General features: G+C 38.1%; 1 protein-coding gene and 1 pseudogene across 1 annotated transcript in view; both read left to right on the top strand.

Moving 5' to 3' along the window:
• The window catches only part of AFG3L2 (AFG3 like matrix AAA peptidase subunit 2), a 45,689-nt gene that overhangs the window by 8,887 nt on the left and 16,251 nt on the right, over window positions 1-20,551 (top strand). Inside the window, exons 4-13 of the mRNA XM_028524101.2 lie at window positions 778-884; window positions 1,040-1,192; window positions 3,232-3,306; window positions 6,937-7,061; window positions 9,103-9,376; window positions 10,708-10,845; window positions 13,671-13,824; window positions 14,956-15,063; window positions 15,155-15,280; window positions 17,095-17,205. Of these exons, the coding sequence (XP_028379902.1) occupies window positions 778-884; window positions 1,040-1,192; window positions 3,232-3,306; window positions 6,937-7,061; window positions 9,103-9,376; window positions 10,708-10,845; window positions 13,671-13,824; window positions 14,956-15,063; window positions 15,155-15,280; window positions 17,095-17,205 (1,371 nt within the window). The remainder of the gene's footprint in view (window positions 1-777; window positions 885-1,039; window positions 1,193-3,231; window positions 3,307-6,936; window positions 7,062-9,102; window positions 9,377-10,707; window positions 10,846-13,670; window positions 13,825-14,955; window positions 15,064-15,154; window positions 15,281-17,094; window positions 17,206-20,551) is intronic.
• On the top strand, window positions 17,986-18,149 carry LOC114507221 (annotated as a pseudogene).

The following is a 20,551-nucleotide window of genomic DNA, read 5'->3' as shown; positions in this document are numbered from 1 at the left end:
GGGAGAGAGAGAGAGAGAGAGAGAGAGGGAGGGAGGGAGAGAGGGAGGGAGAGAAAGAGAAAGAAAGAAAAACAGAGAAACATCACTGTGCGGTTGCTGGGAGCCATGGATTGCCACCCAGGCATGTGCCCTGACTGGGAATCGAACCTGCGACACTTTGGTTCACTGCCCACACTCAATCCACTGAGCTATGCCAGCCAGGGCCAGAGCACTTACTTTTTACCTTTAAGTGAAAACTCAGGAATTCACTACCTGTATTTTTTTGGACTATAAGACGCATGCCCCCCCAGTTTGGGATGGAAAGGGGGTGCCTCTTATAGTCCAAATGTAGCAGACCTGGCTTGCTGTGGGGGAAGGGGGTGGAGCTGGGTCACTGTTGCATTTCCCAAATGGGGGGAATGTGTGAAGGGAATGCGTCTTATAGTCCAAAAAATATGGTACCTGCATTCACGTCCTATCCCTGTCACTTACTGTCATTTAATACTGTAACAAATTATTCAACAAAATTATTTAAACTACAATTTCTTCATCTGTAAAATGGGTGTACTTATTGGGTTATTGGATTATTGTGCAGATTTCATGAGATAATGTAGGTAAAACACTGATAAGTCTCCGTGAATGTTAATTTTTTGGATTAGTCTCATCCTTTCTCATAAGACTTTATTAACTGATCAGTTGCCATAATGTATTTTGTAATGAATGTCTTTTATTAACTGTTTATGGAAACATTGTTGAGTGCTATAAAAACTTACCATGCTGCTCTTTATTTATGAACAGAATCAAAGTCATCTGCTACCCCTCGACCTTCTGGAGGAGGCGTTGGTGGCGGTGGAAAACGAGGTGGCAAGAAAGATGATTCTCACTGGTGGTCCAGGTTTCAGAAGGTTTGATTCTGAACTATGTGTTAATTTTGAGGAGCTCGGATAACCCCAGGAAAGTTAGGAGGTGTCATGGCATTGGGAGAAATCCGTGGCCAACGTAACAGAGATTATGTTGTGACATTTCATTCTTCACGGAAACTCTCTCATTCTTTGCCCAGGGTGACTTTCCATGGGATGACAAGGAGTTCAGGATGTACTTTCTCTGGACTGCTCTGTTTTGGGGTGGAGTCATGTTTTACTTCCTGTTCAAGAGCTCTGGAAGAGAAATCACGTGGAAGGACTTTGTCAATAACTATCTTTCCAAAGGAGTAGTAAGTATTTTATGGGTATTTTATGGGATTGGTAAGTATTTTATGGGACTATTGTGGTTAAAAGGGTGAAACTCAGTAGATTAGACCAATAAAGTGATAGTCAACAAAGTTAGCCAAGTTTGTCCATTGTTAGCCAAGTTTGTCCATTGTAAAGGATAAGCCTACTGTTTTCATATTGGATTTTTTTAATGCTGGAAAGTACTGCAGCCAAAAAACTAGTTAGTTTTGACCCAGCAATCCCCAAAGTTACCACAATATCCTTTTGTTTCACTTCGTACAAGAACCTAGTTTTGGTACCACTGCTTCCAACTCTTGCTCTGCAGCCCTCTATCTGCTTGCATCGTTTACTGCTTTAATCTCCAGGGGGCTTGGGACTGCATGAATAAGCCACTCAATGTTTGAAAGTGAGACCAGACAAGCTGTGAGGGCTGCTCAGGAGCCTTTGTCACTGCTGGCTGGGTCTTTAACCAGTAAGCATTTTTAAGGTGCTATTGGTTGTAGGACACACATTATGTTATGAATTACTAAGAAAAAGCCTTCAATGAAACTGAAATACCATCAATTGTGAAATGTATCATAGTTTCTGAGATATTAAAATATAAAAAATGTCCATCATAGAATTGATGAACTGTAAGTAAGAGAACCAGGATTAGGCCTGTTTTGTAACCTTGGGGAAATTATTTAACCTCTGAATACTGTATTTCTCATCAATGAAGTGGATAACTAATAATTAATGTATAAAGAATCTACAGTTTTTTTAAAGGTTACGCAGTAAGGTGAGGATGGAAAAAATGAAAATGATTATTCCAATTTTTGGAGCAATTGTCTCTTATGAGAGTGACAACATTATATTTATAATTTCCAGATTTTGTGGGGAGCCTCCTTTTGTGTGGAGGGAGCTACATAGCTGTCCTTCCCAAGGTGGTGACAGGTTCTTGGGGAGGATTCTCCATAGCTGCGTCTTCTCCTGACATTCTGGTCTTGTGGAATCTGTCTACCATTGCTCTAATGGTTTTATGAGGGGTCGAGTACTTTAGTTTTTCCTTTCTAGAAGGACTGTCTTTAGGAATAGTCAGTCTTCTATTCCAGTTTCTCCTGGAATTATCTGGGGCTCCCTCACTTTCCAATTTGACTTGGTACTTCCAGATTTCCTGCCCAGGCAGACTTCATTACAGCAAGAAGCAAGCTTATGCTGTGAATCAGCCAAAGACCCTGGGATGAGGTTAAACATGTTCTTAAAATCCAATATAGTTAGCAGGTTACAGAAAAAAACAAGTTTAAACCATTTTATACCCATATAGTAGCAAAAATTAACAAGTCCTGCAATAGCAAGTGAGGATACAGAGCAATAGGCATATTTTGCCAGGGAGTGTGAATTGGAGAGCAATTTGGCACTGTCTGGTAAAATTGAAGTTGTAGCCCAGCCTTACTGATCCAACTACAGGTACATCTACAGGTGCATGTCCCAGAGAAATTTTTGAAGGTGTGTTCAAAAAGGTCTGCGGAATGTGAGGAGAAATGTTCATAGCAGCATTGTTTGTAATAGTGAACCTTTTGAAATAGCCCAAATGTCTGTTAACTGGAGAATGAATACATAACTTGCGGCGTGCTCATAGAATGGAATACCCCACGGAACGGACATGTCAGCATGGCTACACCTCACAGACATAATGATAGGATGGAAAAGGGCATTGTAGAAGTACACATACCAAATGAGACCATTTTTAGACCTTTAAAACAGGCAAAAGTGAGTGTATGTTTAGGATTACTTACTTGCATGTCACAAGTGCTTTGGAATGGTCAGCACCTAATGTGGAGAGTGGCCACCTCTAGGGACAGAGGGCATGACTGTTGGCCTCAGTAGTGTTTGTGATGTTTTATTTCTCAAGCCAGAGTCGGCAACATGGTGCATCCTTATGCTATTCATTATTACTCTTTGTATATCTGAAATATGATAAATATTTTAAGTAAGCTTAAAAGAATACCTCAGGTCTTTTCTGTAAATTTATGTTTGAATATTTAACTTTTGAAAATTCCAGGTAGACAGATTGGAAGTCGTCAACAAGCGTTTTGTTCGAGTGACTTTTACACCAGGAAAAACTCCTGTTGATGGGGTAAATGATTTTATTATTTTGTGTGAATTAGCTGTAAACTAAGTTTTCAGACATTCCCTCACATTGCAGTAGCTTTAGACACTGGACATACCAGCATGGGCAGTGTGGCAGTTGTAATCTTCACCACCATAGGTGAGAATGTGCATGTTGTGATGTGAAGATTGGGTTAGTGTTTTTTGTTTTGGTTTGGTTTTAGTAATCATTTTGGTTTTGTATTTAGGAAACAATGAGTGAAATCCCAGTGTTTGGTATTCCAGTATTGTCTGATTTTTCAAGACTTAGAAAACAATTGCTTGGTTAGCAAAAATATGTTATATTCTGAATTGCTTATCTGGAGAGAGCTTTTTGCCAAATTGGTTTAAGAAGCATTCTGCTCGTGTCTCCCAACTGTTTTGTGATATATTAATTTCCATTTTTTCCTGTTTTTAAAATAATTTTTATTTCCTGTCCAACCATTTGAACTCTATTCCGGAGACTCAGGACTGGCTTTAGGAGATCATGGGGGGAAGGGAAGAAAGAGGCAGGTGAGGTTCCTAGGTGAATCCCTGTCCTCCCCTGGCCCTGACTCCCACCTCCAGCCCATTCCTAGTCCCTCAGTGTCTTGCAGTCTTACCCTCTCCATCAGTGTCAGACCTTTTTCCAGGCTGCTTCCCTTCTCTTAGAGCATAAGTTTGTTTCACCATTTCCTGGTAACCCTGCCTGGATAGGGCAGTATTTTAAGGAAAGCTAGAACTGATGGTGACCATCTTTCTCCGTCTGGTAAACATCAGTAAATATAAGAATATTCGTGAAGCCATATGACTCTGGTGTTTTAGTTATTTTAGGAAAGTTATTTTGTCTTAATTTGTTCCCGTTTTTTTCACCTTATGGTGAAATGTTCATTAATAACTATGTTACTTTTTTTCTTTAGAACTATCCCTCAGACTTTTAGTGTTGGTGATTAAATTGGCACTCCTTTCAAGAAGACAATTAAGCAGTATATATATCAGGAGTTTTGAAAGTATGCATACACTGAGTAATTTTGCTTCAGAAATAATCCTAGGGAAATAAGGATGCATGTAAAGATGTCTATATTTAAGGATGTCCTCCAAAACATTGTTTATAGAGCCAAAAATTAGAAATAGATAAGTGTCCACATTAGACCCCTGGTTAACATTAGCGTTCCTCATTTCCCTGAGCTTTAATCTCTTCCCTCCTGGAGCAGTGGCTGTCAGTGGGCAGTACCCTCCCCAGAGGGCAAGTTTTACATTTAGTATTGGCAAGCACAAGCATTTACCTATTGAAATTTGTACCATTTTATTATAAATTACTTTTTCTGCCCTGGCTGGCATAGCTCAGTGGATAGAGTGCAGGCTGCGAACCAAAGTGTCGCAGGTTCGATTCCTAGCCAGGGTACATGCCTGTGTTGCAGGCCATGACCCCCAGCAACCGCACATTGATGTTTCTCTCTCTCTCTCTCTCTCTCTCGCTCTCTCTCTCTCTCTCTCTCTATCTCCCTCCCATCCCTCTCTAAAAATAAATAAATAAAATCTGAAAAAAATAAAATAAATTACTTTTTCTTTTTCTTCAATATGACAGTTAAGGTTTTATATTGATTTCAAAATTGTGCATGTACTTCCATTATGGAGGGAGTATTATGAAATTTTGAAGGCATGACATTAAAATTGCTAATAGTGTGTATCTGAGTGTTGAGATATAGAAGCTTTTTATTTTCTTAATTTTCAATTGAGAACATGTATTACTTGCCTGACAGACTTTATATTGAACTTTCAGAAATGGATCTAAGATTTTTAGTGTCCCACTACTTGTAGAGAAGCAGCATTAATTACTATGCTGTATTTGTTCAGCACAGCCTTTGGAATATGACAGATTTGGCTTCACATCAACTCTGTTCTTTACTGGCTGTATGTCTAACTCCTTTAAACCTCTGTTTCTTTATCTGTAAAAATGGGAACAACAATTACACTGTTTTAGGGCCTAGTGCTTAAAGGAGAATTGTGAAAGTCAGTGGTGGTTTTCGAACTTCAGGATGCATAAGAATCACCTGGAGCACTGGAATCCATCCCCAGAGGGTCTTAATGGAGACTTTGACCCCAGAATCTCCATACTGCTGATCTTGGTCCACCCTGATTCTCTGGTGTGAGTCCTGCATTTAGCATACTGCTCAGTAATAGATTCTAAGTTAGGAATTGTCAATTACATGTGGTTAATCTATTATTGAAATGTTTTGAGGTGTAACCACAGGAATTTTGTAGCTTTGTCTGAACAGCTTACCAAGAATTACTGTTATATCATATTACAAAATTTACTCTCCATCTTTTGCTTTTGTTTTTATTTATTGATTGATTTTAGAAAGAGAGGAAGGGGTGGGGGGAGAAACATCAATTTGTTGTTCCACTTACTTATGCATTCATTGTATGTGCTTCTTGTATGTGCTCTGACCAGAGACTGAACCCTCAACCTAATGGACAACGCTCTAATCAACTCAGCTACTCAGTCAGGGTTCATCTTTCGTTTTCAGATATGTGGAGAGAGATACCGGAGATACTCAGAAACACTGATTGGTGGGAGGAATGTGAGATGATACGTTATTCTGTTCTGTGTACACTTCTGAGTTGTCCAAGTTTTATATCCTAGGCTTCTTACTTTGATTCTGAAGATATTTTTTAAAGCAATTGCATGTTAAAGGATGAACAGTCTTTTCATTCTGTAAAATGTGGCTAATACTTGCAGAGTGCCAGAACAGGGTCTGTTATATAAGTAAAACTTCATAAATGTGAGTTGTTAATGGTTAGTATTTTCGTGACATAAGAGAGGTAGTATGATAAGGGGTTTATGGTCGGTGGCTCTGAAGCCAGACTGCTTGGGTTCAGATTCAGCCTTTTACTATTAGATGTGTAATCATGGGCAAATGAAATCACACCTGTTGCTCTCTCATCTGTGAAATGAAGTCAGTAGTAGTCAGGGCTGATATAGCACAATATGGAATACTTCTATGCTGGGGTCAAATAGCCATTGCTTCAGGCCCTTCAGGTGTTTCTCCCTAGGGCCTCAATAAGTCACCAGATTGAATGAATAGAAGGGTAACAGGGTGACATGAGGAAGCCTACTAATGTTGAGATTTGATAGTCACCCTGGTGATAGTACCTACTTCTTAGAGTGGCTTTGAAGGTTGAATGAGTTAATATATATAAAAGGCTTAGGACAATGCTGACATTTAGTAAGTGCTTGATAAACTTTGGTTGTTATTACTGTGTCACATTAGCTTTCAGTTTGGGAATAGGTAGCTGAGAAATAACTGGGAAGTAGAGAAGAGGTAAACGGGGCATATTTATTTATAAAAAGGATTGTGTATTCAAATAGTTTTTCTTATACTTTTGAATTTCCAGTTTTAGAACTACTGAGGAATATTGCTAAAGAAATGCTTATTTGCCAAGGATTGCCAGATATTCTCACTGAGTGAAATTTAATAACCATATCATTAAAACTAGTCTTTTATTATTGATGGGTTTTTTAATTCTTACATTTTCAGTATTTCTGAAAAATTCTTTAAACATTGAACTGTTTAGTGAATTAAACTCTTTCCTTTCCCCTTCATTCTTAGGATATTTTGTTTCTCTGTTTTTATAGCAATACGTCTGGTTTAATATTGGCAGTGTGGACACCTTTGAGCGGAATCTGGAAACTTTACAGCAGGAATTGGGCATAGAAGGGGAGAATCGGGTCCCTGTCGTCTACATTGCTGAAAGTGATGGGTAAGAAGCAGTAAAAATACATATACATGTTGAAAACTGCTGTGTTCTCTCTGGTTCACTGTGTATTCTATTCTATCACCAACTGGCAGGTTTCACATTACATTGTCAAATAGGTCTTTTTTAATTTGGCCAGCTTTTTAAAAAACCATTGGTAATTTACTAGTTTTTGCTAGAAACTAATTGATTTTCTATACATTTATATTTATTATGATTAAGCAGTGGTTTAGGGTATTAATGTCCAATGCTCTTTCAGCAGAATTTTTGCATGAAGAGCCCCATTGTGTTGAAGTGTGGTGTTTCCACCTTTTAATTGTATTCACATTAATATTTCAGAGTTTTCCAAGATTTTTAAGTAATTTTTCTTCCTCTCTTTTCAGAATTGCTGCTTCCCTTAGGGGTTATGTGTCTTTAAAAACAGGCCACTTACAAGTCTGAATCTTTTAAGAAGGGCCCATTGATTTCAAGAGTTACTTGTCTTTAAACTTCCTTGGGAACTATATTGCCTTTGAGTGGTCATCTGGGCACACCCAACAACCTGGCTGTTGCCCCATTTGCATTGAACACAGGGGTATGCCTTGCTCTAGAGTTTCAGTTGATCTTAGTTTTTCTGTGTGTGAAAGAGCAGAAAAACAGACAGTTGGCATGTTAATTGAGCGGTTAGTGTTGCTCAGTTTTAGGGACTTTTTTGAATCCTGGTTTGTGTAAACCTGCAATTTAGTTGCAGTATTTGGATTTAGATAGCTATTGAAATTGTCTCACATATGATAAAGATCTCAGCCCCTAAGGCTATCATATAATTGTTTAACTCTATGGGCTGGTTCTGAAACATTACAAAAAAATTTATTGTATCATTCTTTAAATTTTTGTTGTCAGTGAATATTTTTTCCTCAAGAAAGAAACCAAATGTAAATTTTTCATGGTTCTTGCTGCCTTCTGTAGGAGCATTTAAAATATTGTAAAAAATGAAAAATTGGGAAGTAAATCCTGATACTTGTTTTGTTTTTGACCTAAGACAAACAGATAAAAGGCAGAAGGCGTCTCCAGGCTTTAAGCCATTCCCAAGTACATCCCTCCAACAGACACAAGGTTGAGGGCAGAGCAGTTCTGCACAAGCAGGATGGAGAAGCCTGTGCAGTACTCATTACCACTGGAAAAGCATATATAGCACAATAGTTAATGTTGCTACTCCATAAGCAGTTGGCCACTAAAAATCTTATATCCTTATCTGAAAGCTCAATATAAAGTCTGTCAAACAGGCAATACATGGTCTCTGTTGAAAACTAAGAAAATATAAAGAAAGTATAAAAAAGCATCTATAATGTCAATATCCAGAAATAAACACTATTAGCAATTTTGATGCCATTCCTTCAAGATTTCATAATAGCCCCTTTACAATCTTAAAGTACATGCACAATTTTGAAAATAAATCAATAATAAAACCTTAACTGTAATATGAAGGAGAAAGAAAAAGTAATTTATAGTAAAATGGTATGAATTTCAATATGTAAATGCTTGTATCTGCCAATACTAAATGTAAGAAATATATATTGGACTTTTGAAACTGATGTGTGGTTAACTTAGCAAGTATTTGATATTTGGAAGAAACCTCTTGAGAAAAAGTTGAGGCATTCCAGTAAGAGAACTGGAATTTCTATGCAGGCTAATATCAGGATTATGTTAAAATTTTAAGTGAATAATGCAAAAGAAATTTCTTTGAAACTCAGCTGTAATGATAGTAAATTACAATTAGGTTTGCACTGTACATAAGTGGTAGATATTGGGATAAGGATAAAATATTAATACATGTTAAGAACAGGGTTTTCTTTTATCTCTGTGCTTTTTGCTTCAGTGATATTGACACTAAGCTTCTCCTTGTGCCTCAACTAAAATATTAGAACATTCAGGTTTTATAAAAATATATAATAAAATGTATGCAGTTATCCTAAGCAGTTATCAAAAAGTATATCTTGCAAAACATTTAAAAAGCCAAAGATTAACAGTCTTAAAAGTATGTTGCTATTGTGTGTGATTCCCTTTTTAGTTCATTCCTCCTGAGCATGTTGCCCACAGTGCTCATCATCGCTTTCTTACTGTACACCATACGGAGAGGGCCTGCTGGTATTGGTCGAACAGGCCGAGGGATGGGTGGACTCTTCAGTGTTGGAGAAACCACTGCCAAGGTCTTAAAGGATGAAATAGATGTGAAGTTCAAAGATGTGGCTGGCTGCGAGGAGGCCAAGCTAGAGATAATGGAATTTGTGAATTTCTTGAAAAACCCAAAGCAGTATCAAGACCTAGGAGCAAAAATCCCAAAGGTAAAATAAACTTTCAGAAGATTATTTTCAATTCATTAACTCAAAATCTTTTCAATTCTTTCTTAATCTCTGAAATTATAATTTTACAAAGTCTAATTACTCATTACAAAGTAGTTATTTTCCTCCTTCATCTTTTTTTTTTTTTTTAGATTTTATTTAGTCTTAGAGACAAGAAGAGAGGGAGGGAAACATCAATGGGCCATCTCTCACATGTGCTCCAGCTGTGCCTGGGCTACAACCCAGGGTTGGGAATTGAACCAGTGACTTCACTTTGTGGGACGAGATTCAACCAACTGAGCCACACCAGCCTCTATGCTAACTTTCTAGTCTTTGCTTAACTTGAGTCTTTTTGGGTTATGGGTCTGTGTACATGTGTGCTCTTGCATGTAGTGGGTAGAGTCCCAAAATATTTGTGTTTTCTCCCCGTGGAAGACTTCTTTGAGTTGCTTTCCTTCTTCCTCCAGTCTGATTTAGACACCCTACTTCTTAGCCATAGTGCCCTGTCATCACCCAGTTGTCCCTCCTTCAGTAGGTATGAATACATGCTCTGCTTGGGCTTGTCACTGAGATACATGGCACAGCACTTGGTGGAGCAGAGCCAGACAGCACTAATTCTTGCCTTCCTCCCAGCAGACAGCTTTGTGACCACTGCTAGTGATGGGCTGCTTTCACTGATCTTTGTACTCCCAGGTCCCACCTCAGTCATTAACTAAATGAATAAACATTTTAACTAATTCTTCTAAAAATCTATTAATAAAGTTTATTTTAAAGGAATTCTTTGCAAGAAGAACCATCATTTCCTTGATTTTATGTCCTACCTAAATGGATAAATAGCCATTTTTATAATTTGCTATGAACTTACTTAAGTTCATACACATTGCAGATAAGCTCGTACACGTTGTATTTGAGCATTTCTACAATTTAAATAGTTATAATATTTAAGCAAACACATTTTTTCCTTTTTAAGTTTATCGTATTAGGTTTTTTACTTCATTTGTGAAACTTCAAAGGGAAGAAAATAAGCAGAATGTAAATTGGGAGTGTGATGTTTGTGTCTCCTTGAATTACTTAGGTAAACACTAAAAACTGATAAGGGAAATATTTAAGATTTCACATTCTGACCAAATTTTTAAAAACAGTAGAGTCTCTAATAATCCTTTTCTTCCTCTTCTTACTAATATAAGAGTATTCTACCATACTTCAAATGTTTAAGAAATATTTAATGTATATCACTAAAATTTATCCAGATTTATACCTTGGAATTGTCTATGGATATGCAGTTCACTTCTGAAATCCTAGTTAAATATACTTTCTCTTTTTTGTATCTGAAGGGTGCCATTCTCACTGGTCCTCCAGGCACCGGGAAAACACTGCTAGCTAAGGCCACAGCTGGAGAAGCTAACGTCCCTTTCATCACTGTTAGTGGATCCGAATTTTTAGAGATGTTTGTTGGTGTGGGTCCAGCTAGAGTAAGTCTTTGTTTTGTTTTTTAAATTTTTAAAATTGTTTTACTTTTAGAGAGAGGGGAAGGGAGGGAGAGAAACATCAATGTGTGAGAGATACATGGATTAGTTGCCTCTTGCTCACCTCCCACTGGTGACATGGCCTGCAACCCAGGCATGTGCCCTTACTGGGGATCAAACCGGCGACCTTTTGGTTCCCAGGCTGATGCTCAGTCCACTGAACCACACCAGCCAGGGCCTTTTGTTTTATTCTGGTAGTGCAGCTTCCTCCTCCTCCTCCTTTATTCCTCTGAAATGGGGATTTAGTAAAGATGTCCCTGTGCCCTGGAATACTGCAGAGTGGCCCCTTATCAGTCACTGCCTTGAACACTTCCAGGGCAAAGCCTCAGTAAGGCCTATAACGTTACCCCACCTTCCCCACCCTGATCAACACTGCAGTCTGTTAATTGGATTATCTTTTTGTTGTTGAGTAGTAAGAGCTCTTTATATATTCTGGACGTAAGTCAGATATATGATTTATGAATATTTTTCTCCATTCTTTGAGTTGTCTTCACTTTCTTGATAGTGAAACACCAAAGTTTTAAATTTTGAAAAAGTCCAGTGTATTTTATTTGCTCTTTTCTTTTGTTGCTTGTGCTTTTAGTGCCAACTAAGAATCTATTGCCAAATCAAGGTTGTAAATATTTACTTTTGCATTTTCTTCTAAGAGTTTTGTAGTTTTAGCTGTTTCCTTTAGATCTGTGATCCATTTCAAATTAATATGATCCATTTTGAGTAAATATGGTGTGGTATAAGGGTCCAACTTCACTCTTCTACAGTCTGTATCCAGTTTTCCCAACACCATTTGTTAAAAAGACTGTTCTTTCCCCATTGAATGATATTAGCATCCTTGACCATAGGTAGATGGATTTATTTCTGGGCTCTCAATTCTACCTCACTGACCTATTTATTTATCTCTATGCCAGTATCACACCATCTTCATTATTGTTGTTTTGTAGTAAGTTTTGAAATCAGGAAGTGTAAGTGTGGAATAATTTTTAAAGAAACACTTAAGTTTTTACTCTTGTGTATTTTACCAATGTCTAAGATGTTGACCTTTTTAAGCACTATAGAAATGCAGAGTGCTCTCACAATTACTTTTCTAAATATCAGGATACAATTTATAATCAATAACAAAGTGTTGTGCTATCATTTGGCAGCATTTTTTTCTTTTTCAGTGGCAAGTAGAGTGATGATGATAGGTCTTAACCATTATTGGCATTTTACAATAGGTGAATTATGATAGGTGGAGATGGTAGATTCATATGGCTTTTGTAAGGCAGATAAGTCTTAGAAAAATAGGAGAGTATGGGGAAGTTTTTATAATAATGGGCCATGGAATCTAATATGGGCACAGAGGGAATTGAAGACCAAAGAGAAGCTATGGATGGAGAGAAAGCAATGGGCCTAATGGGATGGAGAGCTAAAAAGTAGATGAATTGGTTGTGGAAGGTGCTTGAGTATGTGGGCAGGCCAGATGGTCAGGAGAATGGATGGTCAGAGACTAGAGTACTTGGAGCTGGCTGTTTAGAGGGGACCATGGCAGTGCTAGTCATGTCAGAGTGGAAGGAAAGGTGATTGAAGAGGTGGGTCAGGGAACTGAAAGACCAAGACCCGCATGAGTGCAGAAATCACTAAGAAAATTGTTCCTGGTGGGGGAATTGAGTAGAGGAGTAGGGAATTAGGCTAGTGGACAACTAGAATATCTGCCACATAGCAGGAGCCTCAGTGTGCAGGGGGTTTTTCAGTGAAATTATTTTGGGGTGTGAAGTGGACCCCAGTCTCTAGCTGATCTGGAGGGAAAGATGAAAAATCTTCTAGTTGAGAGCTTTGCAGGGACAGCTAAATTTCAGTTTAGGCAAGGAGATGAAATAATTATTCAGGGAAGAGCTTGAGAGGGTACAGGACTGTTGATCACAGATCTGTAGTTCAGAGGGGAGGGCATACTGTATTGGAGGGAGATGAGTTATGTTAAGGGATGTGCTGAGAGAAATGTAGGCATAAATATTTCAGAAGTCCAGGCCTGGGGGGATTATGGGAGACTTGGACTTCAGGTGAGGGAAGTAAAAGGGATGTGAGGCATAGGGAGTTGGTCTCTGGCTCTCTCCATAGGGGTAGGTTGATAGGGTGAGACCCTGAACTCTCTCACTGATAGTGAGGCATGGGGAGAGCTATTCCTTCTTCAACCCACCCACCACAAGTAGCCTGAGGGGCATGCTTTGTGGGACAGAATGTGGGTGGAGGGGCCTCACAGCTGCTCCTGTTGGCAGCAGAGCTGAGGGCAGAATACTGTCAGAGGCTCTGGGTCGATTGCTGGGTGGACTTGGGTGGGTCATGCCTTTACTTTCTGTGTAAGTGTTGCCTAGATTTTTTAGTAAGTCTCTGTTAATAATGGCCTCAGGCATGAAATGTGAATCTCAGAGTAGTTTGAACTTTTAAACTGGGAATGTAAAGTTTATAGTGCTACTATATTATCTTTTTGTAGGCTAAAGATATGTATTATTAATTTGATGCTATAAAATTAGAAGATATTGTTAGTGTTTATTACATACACAGTAATTTATGAGGTTATAAAAACAATATTTGCTCGATCACCTTAAGTCAGTTACCCACAAAGTTACATGCCACTTCACTTCTTGGCTGTGTGTAACTTCCAAAATATTTACTGTACAATGTTTAATCCAAAAGGATTGCCTTCCTATGGGGAAGGAAACTTGATGTTTTTTTTTTAATTAGGAGAATAAATAATAATTTATTTGTCAAGTGACTCTAGTGTTTATGTTTTTATCCAGGTTCGAGACTTATTTGCCCTTGCTCGGAAGAATGCCCCTTGCATTCTCTTCATCGATGAAATAGATGCTGTAGGAAGGAAGAGAGGAAGAGGCAACTTTGGGGGGCAGAGTGAACAGGAGAATACACTTAATCAATTGCTTGTGGAAATGGATGGTGAATATATGAGTCTTTTGTATTTTAAACTACATTGTCTAATTGTTTTTTATATATTATATCTTAAAGGAGAATCCCCTCCTTTATTAACCCCCCCCCCAAAAAAAGTGTTGCTAAAATGCCTTTTAAAAATGCTCTTTTATACCAGTGTAAATAATAGCAAAATATTCTTTCCTGGCAGCCTGCCATAATTTAATACTAGTGTTAAGATGGCATTTGTACCTGGTGTTGAATAAGAGGAAAATTGGTGAAATGACTCAAAAGATTTATAGTCTTATTCTCAAAACTATTTATGATTCTGAAGCATCAGGAAAACCCATGTGTAACCACATATGAATTTGACAAATTGTGAATACTCTTTTACTAAGGGAATAGCAGTCTTTCTATGTTAGTTGGCTTTTCCTTTTATTTAAGAAAGCCAAACCTTAGGATGTGCCAGGTCCTTTGTGCTATAAGATATATGGATGCTGTTGGGTATTCAGAAAGGGGAGGTACAGTGACAAGTATTGAACCAGTTTACATTACTGAGCGGGTATTGTATCTAGAATCAGTAGGTAGCACTCCTTCTCCACTCTGGGGGTCAGTCCACATGTAGTACCACATGTTTAAATCAGAGACTCATATATGGGGGAAATTAGTATCTGAGCTCTTTCAGTGCCAAGGTCCTGAAGGTACAGGCTCTGCAGCCATGGGCTTGACATTTGAGAAATGGCCAATAAAACTGAGCAGGTGGAGCTGGGAGAAGTGGTTGGACGCAGAGGTTGAGATCTGTCTTCAAATACGCAGTGGGCTATCCCATGGCCCAGGGAGTTTAGATATGTCATTTGCAAATTTAATTTTATTGATTATAGACATTCTTAAAATTGATAACATAATCTGAATTTCTAGTTAAATTAATTAAAATCTTTGATCATTTGTCTTAAAAATTGATTCTTAAAATTATGACTAGTATCATTAAGGACATATGAATAGTAAAACATTTATGTTTGTGACTTAAGACATTAGATAATAAATTGAAAAAAGTTTTAAATAGCAATATATGTGTAGTGTTCATATTTCTTCTCAGGTACATGGTTACTTTCTGCCTCATGTTACTTAATAATGATTGTGTCTTTGGTGTTGTCGTTTCAGGTTTTAACACAACAACAAATGTAGTCATTTTGGCAGGCACCAATCGACCGGATATCCTAGATCCTGCACTGATGAGACCAGGGCGCTTTGATAGGCAAATCTTTATTGGTAAGATGATTTTCAATGAACTTAGTCCAGTTTTCATGAGGATGTCACTGTTTAACCGTGACTTTTGTTCCCTTAAAAATAATTTCTCAAGGACCACCAGACATAAAAGGAAGAGCCTCTATTTTCAAAGTTCACCTCAGGCCACTAAAACTGGACAGTACTTTGGAAAAGGAGAAACTGGCAAGAAAACTTGCATCTTTAACTCCAGGGTTTTCAGGTGAGTGGAACATAATCTGTTCTGTTTATAAGTTCTTTAAATCAATGATAGTTGCAAGGTACCAGTTCAGTTTGTTGCCTCTCATCTTGGGGCTTCCTGTGTGTATATTTTTACTTTTTTATTATGAGAAATTTCAAACATAGCAGAAGTTGAGAAAATAGTGTAATGAATTCCTTTGTACCCATTAGCTAGCTGTAGGAGCAATTCTTAATTTATGTTCAACCTTATCTATACCTTCACCCTCTTCCCTATCTGGATCATTTGGGACAAATTCCTTGACAACATAGCATTTTATCCATAAATGTTATAGAAAATATTTAGGTTTTAAAAAAACAACCCTGTTGAGATAAAATTAACATACCATCAAATTCACCTGTGTTTAAAGAGTACAATTCAGTGGTTCTTAGTATATTTAGTAAATACAGTTATGCAGCCAGTCACTATAATTTAAAAACATGTTCATCACCCCAAAGGAATACATGAGCAGCCACTCCCTCCAGTTCTAGCCCTAGGTACCCCAATCTAATCTACTTTTTGTCTATAGATTTTTGTATTTTAGTCTCATATAGATAGAATTGTATAATGTGATCTTTTGTGCCTGGCTTTGCCTATGTAGCATAATGTTCTCAGAGTTCATCCGTGTTGTAGCATGTGTCAGGTTTTCATTTTTTGTGGTTGAATAATACTCCACAATATGGATATACCACTAACTATTCATTCATCAGTTGATGGGCATTTGGTCATGTCTTTTAGCTATTGTGAATAATGCTGCTATTGACATCCATGTACAGATTTTTATATAGACATATGTTTTCATTTATCTTGGTTATATACTTAGAAGTGGAATTGTTGAATCATGTTTTTCGGAACTGCCAAATTGTTTTCCATAGTGGCTGCACCATTTTACATTCCCTCCAGCAATGTATGAGGATTCCAGTTTCTTCACACTTGTCAACACTTGTTATTGTCTGTCTTTTTGACAGTAGCCATCCTAGTGGGTGTGAAGTGGTATCTCAAGGTTTTGATGTGTATTTCTCTAATGACCGGTGATGTAGAGCATCTTTTAATGTGCTTATTCTGAGAGTTTTTAAATATAAAATATGACACTTCCTATTCCCTATCTCCCTCTTCCAAACACAAAATGAAATAAAAAGGAACATTTGAAAAGTATACAAGTATATTGTGAGAGGAAGATAAACATCTTAAATGTCTCACGGGTCCTAACTTTTTACTTGCTTTGTGTTTTTGGACTTTGCAATTTATAGCATTTTACTATTTGTTTGTTGAACACATGCATTGTGTCCATAGACTTTGTCTGAAAAATTAATTTGAAGAACCTATGGCTCTAGAAAGCATTTGGCAAGTTGTGAAACTTTGGTTTTAACACACTAGATTATTTTAATGCTTATGTTTTTTATTATATTTCAGCATATTGTGTAATAGCCACATAAGTCACCTTCCCAGAACTTCTTAGTTCACAGAATAGAACCAAGTTAATTAATGGGCATGTTTAAATATTATCTTTGTTTGCTACTATATGAGCAATATTGTATGTAAAGGTAAATATTTGCCTGTAACAATTTATTTACTACTAATACTTGCCCCTCAGTTTTAAAGTGCCAGGATATTAACAAGCTCTTGAGTGCTAAATATCTTGGGGTTATTGTGAATCAGACTGAATGAATTTACATAAAACCCTAATTCAGACTGCTGGTTGAGAGATTGACTATGGATTTGGTTGTCCACAATGTGTGACTAATTTGTTTGAGCATGCATATTTGGTGGGTGAGCTATTCTGTATATTCATTTTGCAGGAGCTGATGTGGCTAATGTCTGTAATGAAGCTGCTTTGATTGCTGCGAGACACCTTTCAGATTCCATAAACCAGAAACACTTTGAACAAGCAATTGAAAGGGTGATTGGTGGTAAGGCATCTGAATGTAACTCGAGTCACAAAGCTGAGAAGATGAATTTGAAGCCAGGGATTTCTCTTTTTTTGGCAAGATCTAAAAGCCAAAAAAAAAAAGTATATCTCCCTAGCTGTGGGGCTTACCATGCACCTGCTATGTTCCTTTGGTGCTGCAACCCCCTTCCCTCCCTTGGAGATGGATGATGTAGGAGTTGGGTGAGTCTGAGGTGGCAGCTCACATGCTGCCACTCCCGCATGGGCAGCAAGCAGCGAGATGTCTTCCTCTGAACTATACCAATCTATTTTTTTTATAAATGCTCACAACCTTCTTATTTCCAAAAATGAATTAAATGTGCTCTATGTTAAATATAGCTGATGGATAAACAGCTCTAATGACTGTTTAACCAGGAAATGCTCACCTCGCCAGTATGGTAGAGATGCACATAATTGTTTTCCTTACTTTCTAGAGATCTTACAACTTAATACTCATAGAAGCATAATTAGCAATTCAAAAACTTGGTCATTCATAGGAGAGAAAAGACTACAGTTAGGGCTACACAGAGGAGGTGGAGTTTAAACTGGATTCAATAGACAGATTGGGTACTGTGTGACAGTGGCATGAACAGAAGAAGACACTTTGGAGATAGTGTTACATACACCCTGTGTTTCATAGAGGGAAAGTAAACTGTTCAGACTCAAGTTCCTGTGGGAAGTAAAGCACAGCTGAAAAAAGTTAAGTCCAGATTTTAGAAAGCCTTGAATATTAAGCTCAAGGACTTTTTAAAGTGTCCTGTGTAAGACTATGCTTTCAGGGATCATTTCTGTAGTTCGTTATTAAAATGTCCTGTGGCCAATAGTGAACAGATGTGGGGTTTTTTTTTTTTCCTGAGCCACTGAATAATGTAATTAATGGTGGTTTAGGAAAATGATCTGTCTCTGAAGAAGAGAGAAGCATTTGGAGACAACTTTGCAGTCATTTATGTGAAGTAGCAGGCTTTAGCATGGGCAGTTCTGATGGAAATAGGCAACAAAAAAAAAGGACAGCTTGACAGGCTACAGGAAGAATGGGGTTCTCTAATGCAGCTAGTTTGGCAGAAAAGGAGGTATGCTGGGTTTGAGATGGAGCAGGGTGTTCATGTGGAATTCTGGAATACTGCAGTGGTATAGACTGTGGTTCCTGGCATGTAAAGGTGGGTAAGAGGACTCACGGAGCAGGTGCCTTGTAGCGGGGACAGGGACTCACCTAGTAAGCATTGTCAGATGTAGCAGAGAGGTGAAATGTGAGTCAGTGAAGTCACCAAAGCTTATGTGCTTACAGACCCAGAAGGTGCACCCGCAAATAAGACAAGGAAGAAGTACTGTCAAAGAAGATTCAGGAGGTTGGAGGAGAAGGGAGACAAGGACAAACACATGTTTATTAAGGAAGAGTTGGCAGCAGGATCAAATGATGTGGGGATGTGAGGAAGAATGACCTTTGGATTTGGCAGTGAGACTGTTCTTGGTGACTTTTGACATGACAGTTTGAATTGAGGCGAGAGTATGAAGCCAAATTAATGAAGATTCCAGTGAGGTTCTAGAGCTACGATAGCAATGTGCTCATCTGGGATAGGTTTTTAAATAACTATTGAATGAGTGAGTACCAACCACTTATTCTAAAATTTGTTAATGAAAAGAAAAAATCTAAAATGACAGAGGTGTGGATGGAATTAAATGAAGTAAATCACTATAGAAATGTGAAAACTGCATATTTGTGCCTTTTAAAGTCAAGGGGATGCTATCAGTGCTTAGTACAAAGTGGGACTGTGAAAACAGGGCTGCTGGTAAATAGAGTTGGAGGCCTCGCTCTGAGGGGGTGGATACTTAACCTGTTCACAGTTCATCCACTGTAAACTAGCCATGGGTAGCCTTTGTTCTGTGATAATATACTAAAAATGAAAAATTCCTATGATAAACTATGGGGGAAATTTTGTTTTCTCAGGTAAACAAGAACTCCTTGTCTTTGTAAAACAGAGGGCTTGTTAACACACCCTTTATAACGTCCCACCCTTGTATATACTTTCCACTTGTGGTATACACATACTTGCCTTATGTTGTATCATTGGTAACATAGTATTCTCTTTCTTTTTTTAAATCTTCTAGACTCCTTAATATGTTATCAGTTAATAAATTCTCTCAGATGAGTTATGTCTTGAACACAACAAAGCTACTTTTGTCAAGGTGTAATGAATTGTATTAGTACAAACTGTGTCATTAGTTTCTACATTACAAAGGTGCATATGAGGTTCAGCATTGGCCTTTATCCAAGCCAGAGAAGAATTGTGCACAGATTAGGGGCCCTTCAGCTCTGTAGTTGACCTATAGGCCCACCACAGGCTTCTTGGGGTTTATCTTCTCTGGTCTACCCTGTTGCTCCCTTATCTGGCTCTCAGAACCCCCTTGGGCTGTTTGTTGGGTGTGCTGGGTACTGCAGCATTGGCCTAACCAACTTGGTATTTACAGATCTTTAGTCCTTCCTGTGACTATTATCTACCTTCCATCAAGAAGAGAGAACAGAGCCCTGGCTGGCATAGCGCAGTGGATTGAGCACAGGCTGCGAACCAAAGTGTCACAGGTTCGATTCCCAGCCAGGGTACATGCCTGGGTTGCAGGCCATGGCCCCCAGCAACCGCACATTGATGGTTCTCTCTCTCTCTCTCTCTTCCTCCCTCCCTTCCCTCTCTAAAAATAAATAAATAAAATCTTAAAAAAAAAAAAAAAAAGGAAGAGAGAACAGGCAGTTTATCATGGCAAGCATCACTGCTTTCCCAGTGCTTGGTAATTCTGAATACCTAGACTGAGCTCTTTCCAGACTCTGTTTTCTATGAATAGTGTGTGTGTGTGTGTGTGTGTGTGTTTTAAGATTTTATTTGTTTTTAGACAGAGGAAGGGAGGAAGAAGGGAGGGAAAAAGAAAGTGTGTAGTTGCCTCTTATGCTCCCCCTATTGAGGACCTGGCCCACAAGCCAGGTATGTGCCATGACTGGGAATCAAACCAGCAACCCTTTGGTTCACAGGCTGGCACTCAATCCACTGAGTGCCAGCCAGGGTGAATTATATATGTTTTAAGTTGACTTAAATGCTGAATTTAATTTGTCATTTCTGTTTATATCCTAAAATAATATATGTGGCTCCAAATAGTGGTAAAATTAGGGAAAAAGTATGCCTTGGGGTAGGGGTAGTGAATGCATTTTGCTGTAGTTGGATCTGTTTTGAAATTGATCCTTTACTTTTATTCTGACTTTGATCATTTTTGGATTGTCAAAGCATCCTAATTTCTAAATTACCTTTTAGATAAGGGACTGTATAGTATTGGATAACTGTCTT

This window comes from Phyllostomus discolor, chromosome 9, assembly GCF_004126475.2.
Source record: "Phyllostomus discolor isolate MPI-MPIP mPhyDis1 chromosome 9, mPhyDis1.pri.v3, whole genome shotgun sequence".
NCBI classification, from domain to species: domain Eukaryota; kingdom Metazoa; phylum Chordata; class Mammalia; order Chiroptera; family Phyllostomidae; genus Phyllostomus; species Phyllostomus discolor.
This window is presented reverse-complemented; position numbering and strand designations above follow the sequence as displayed.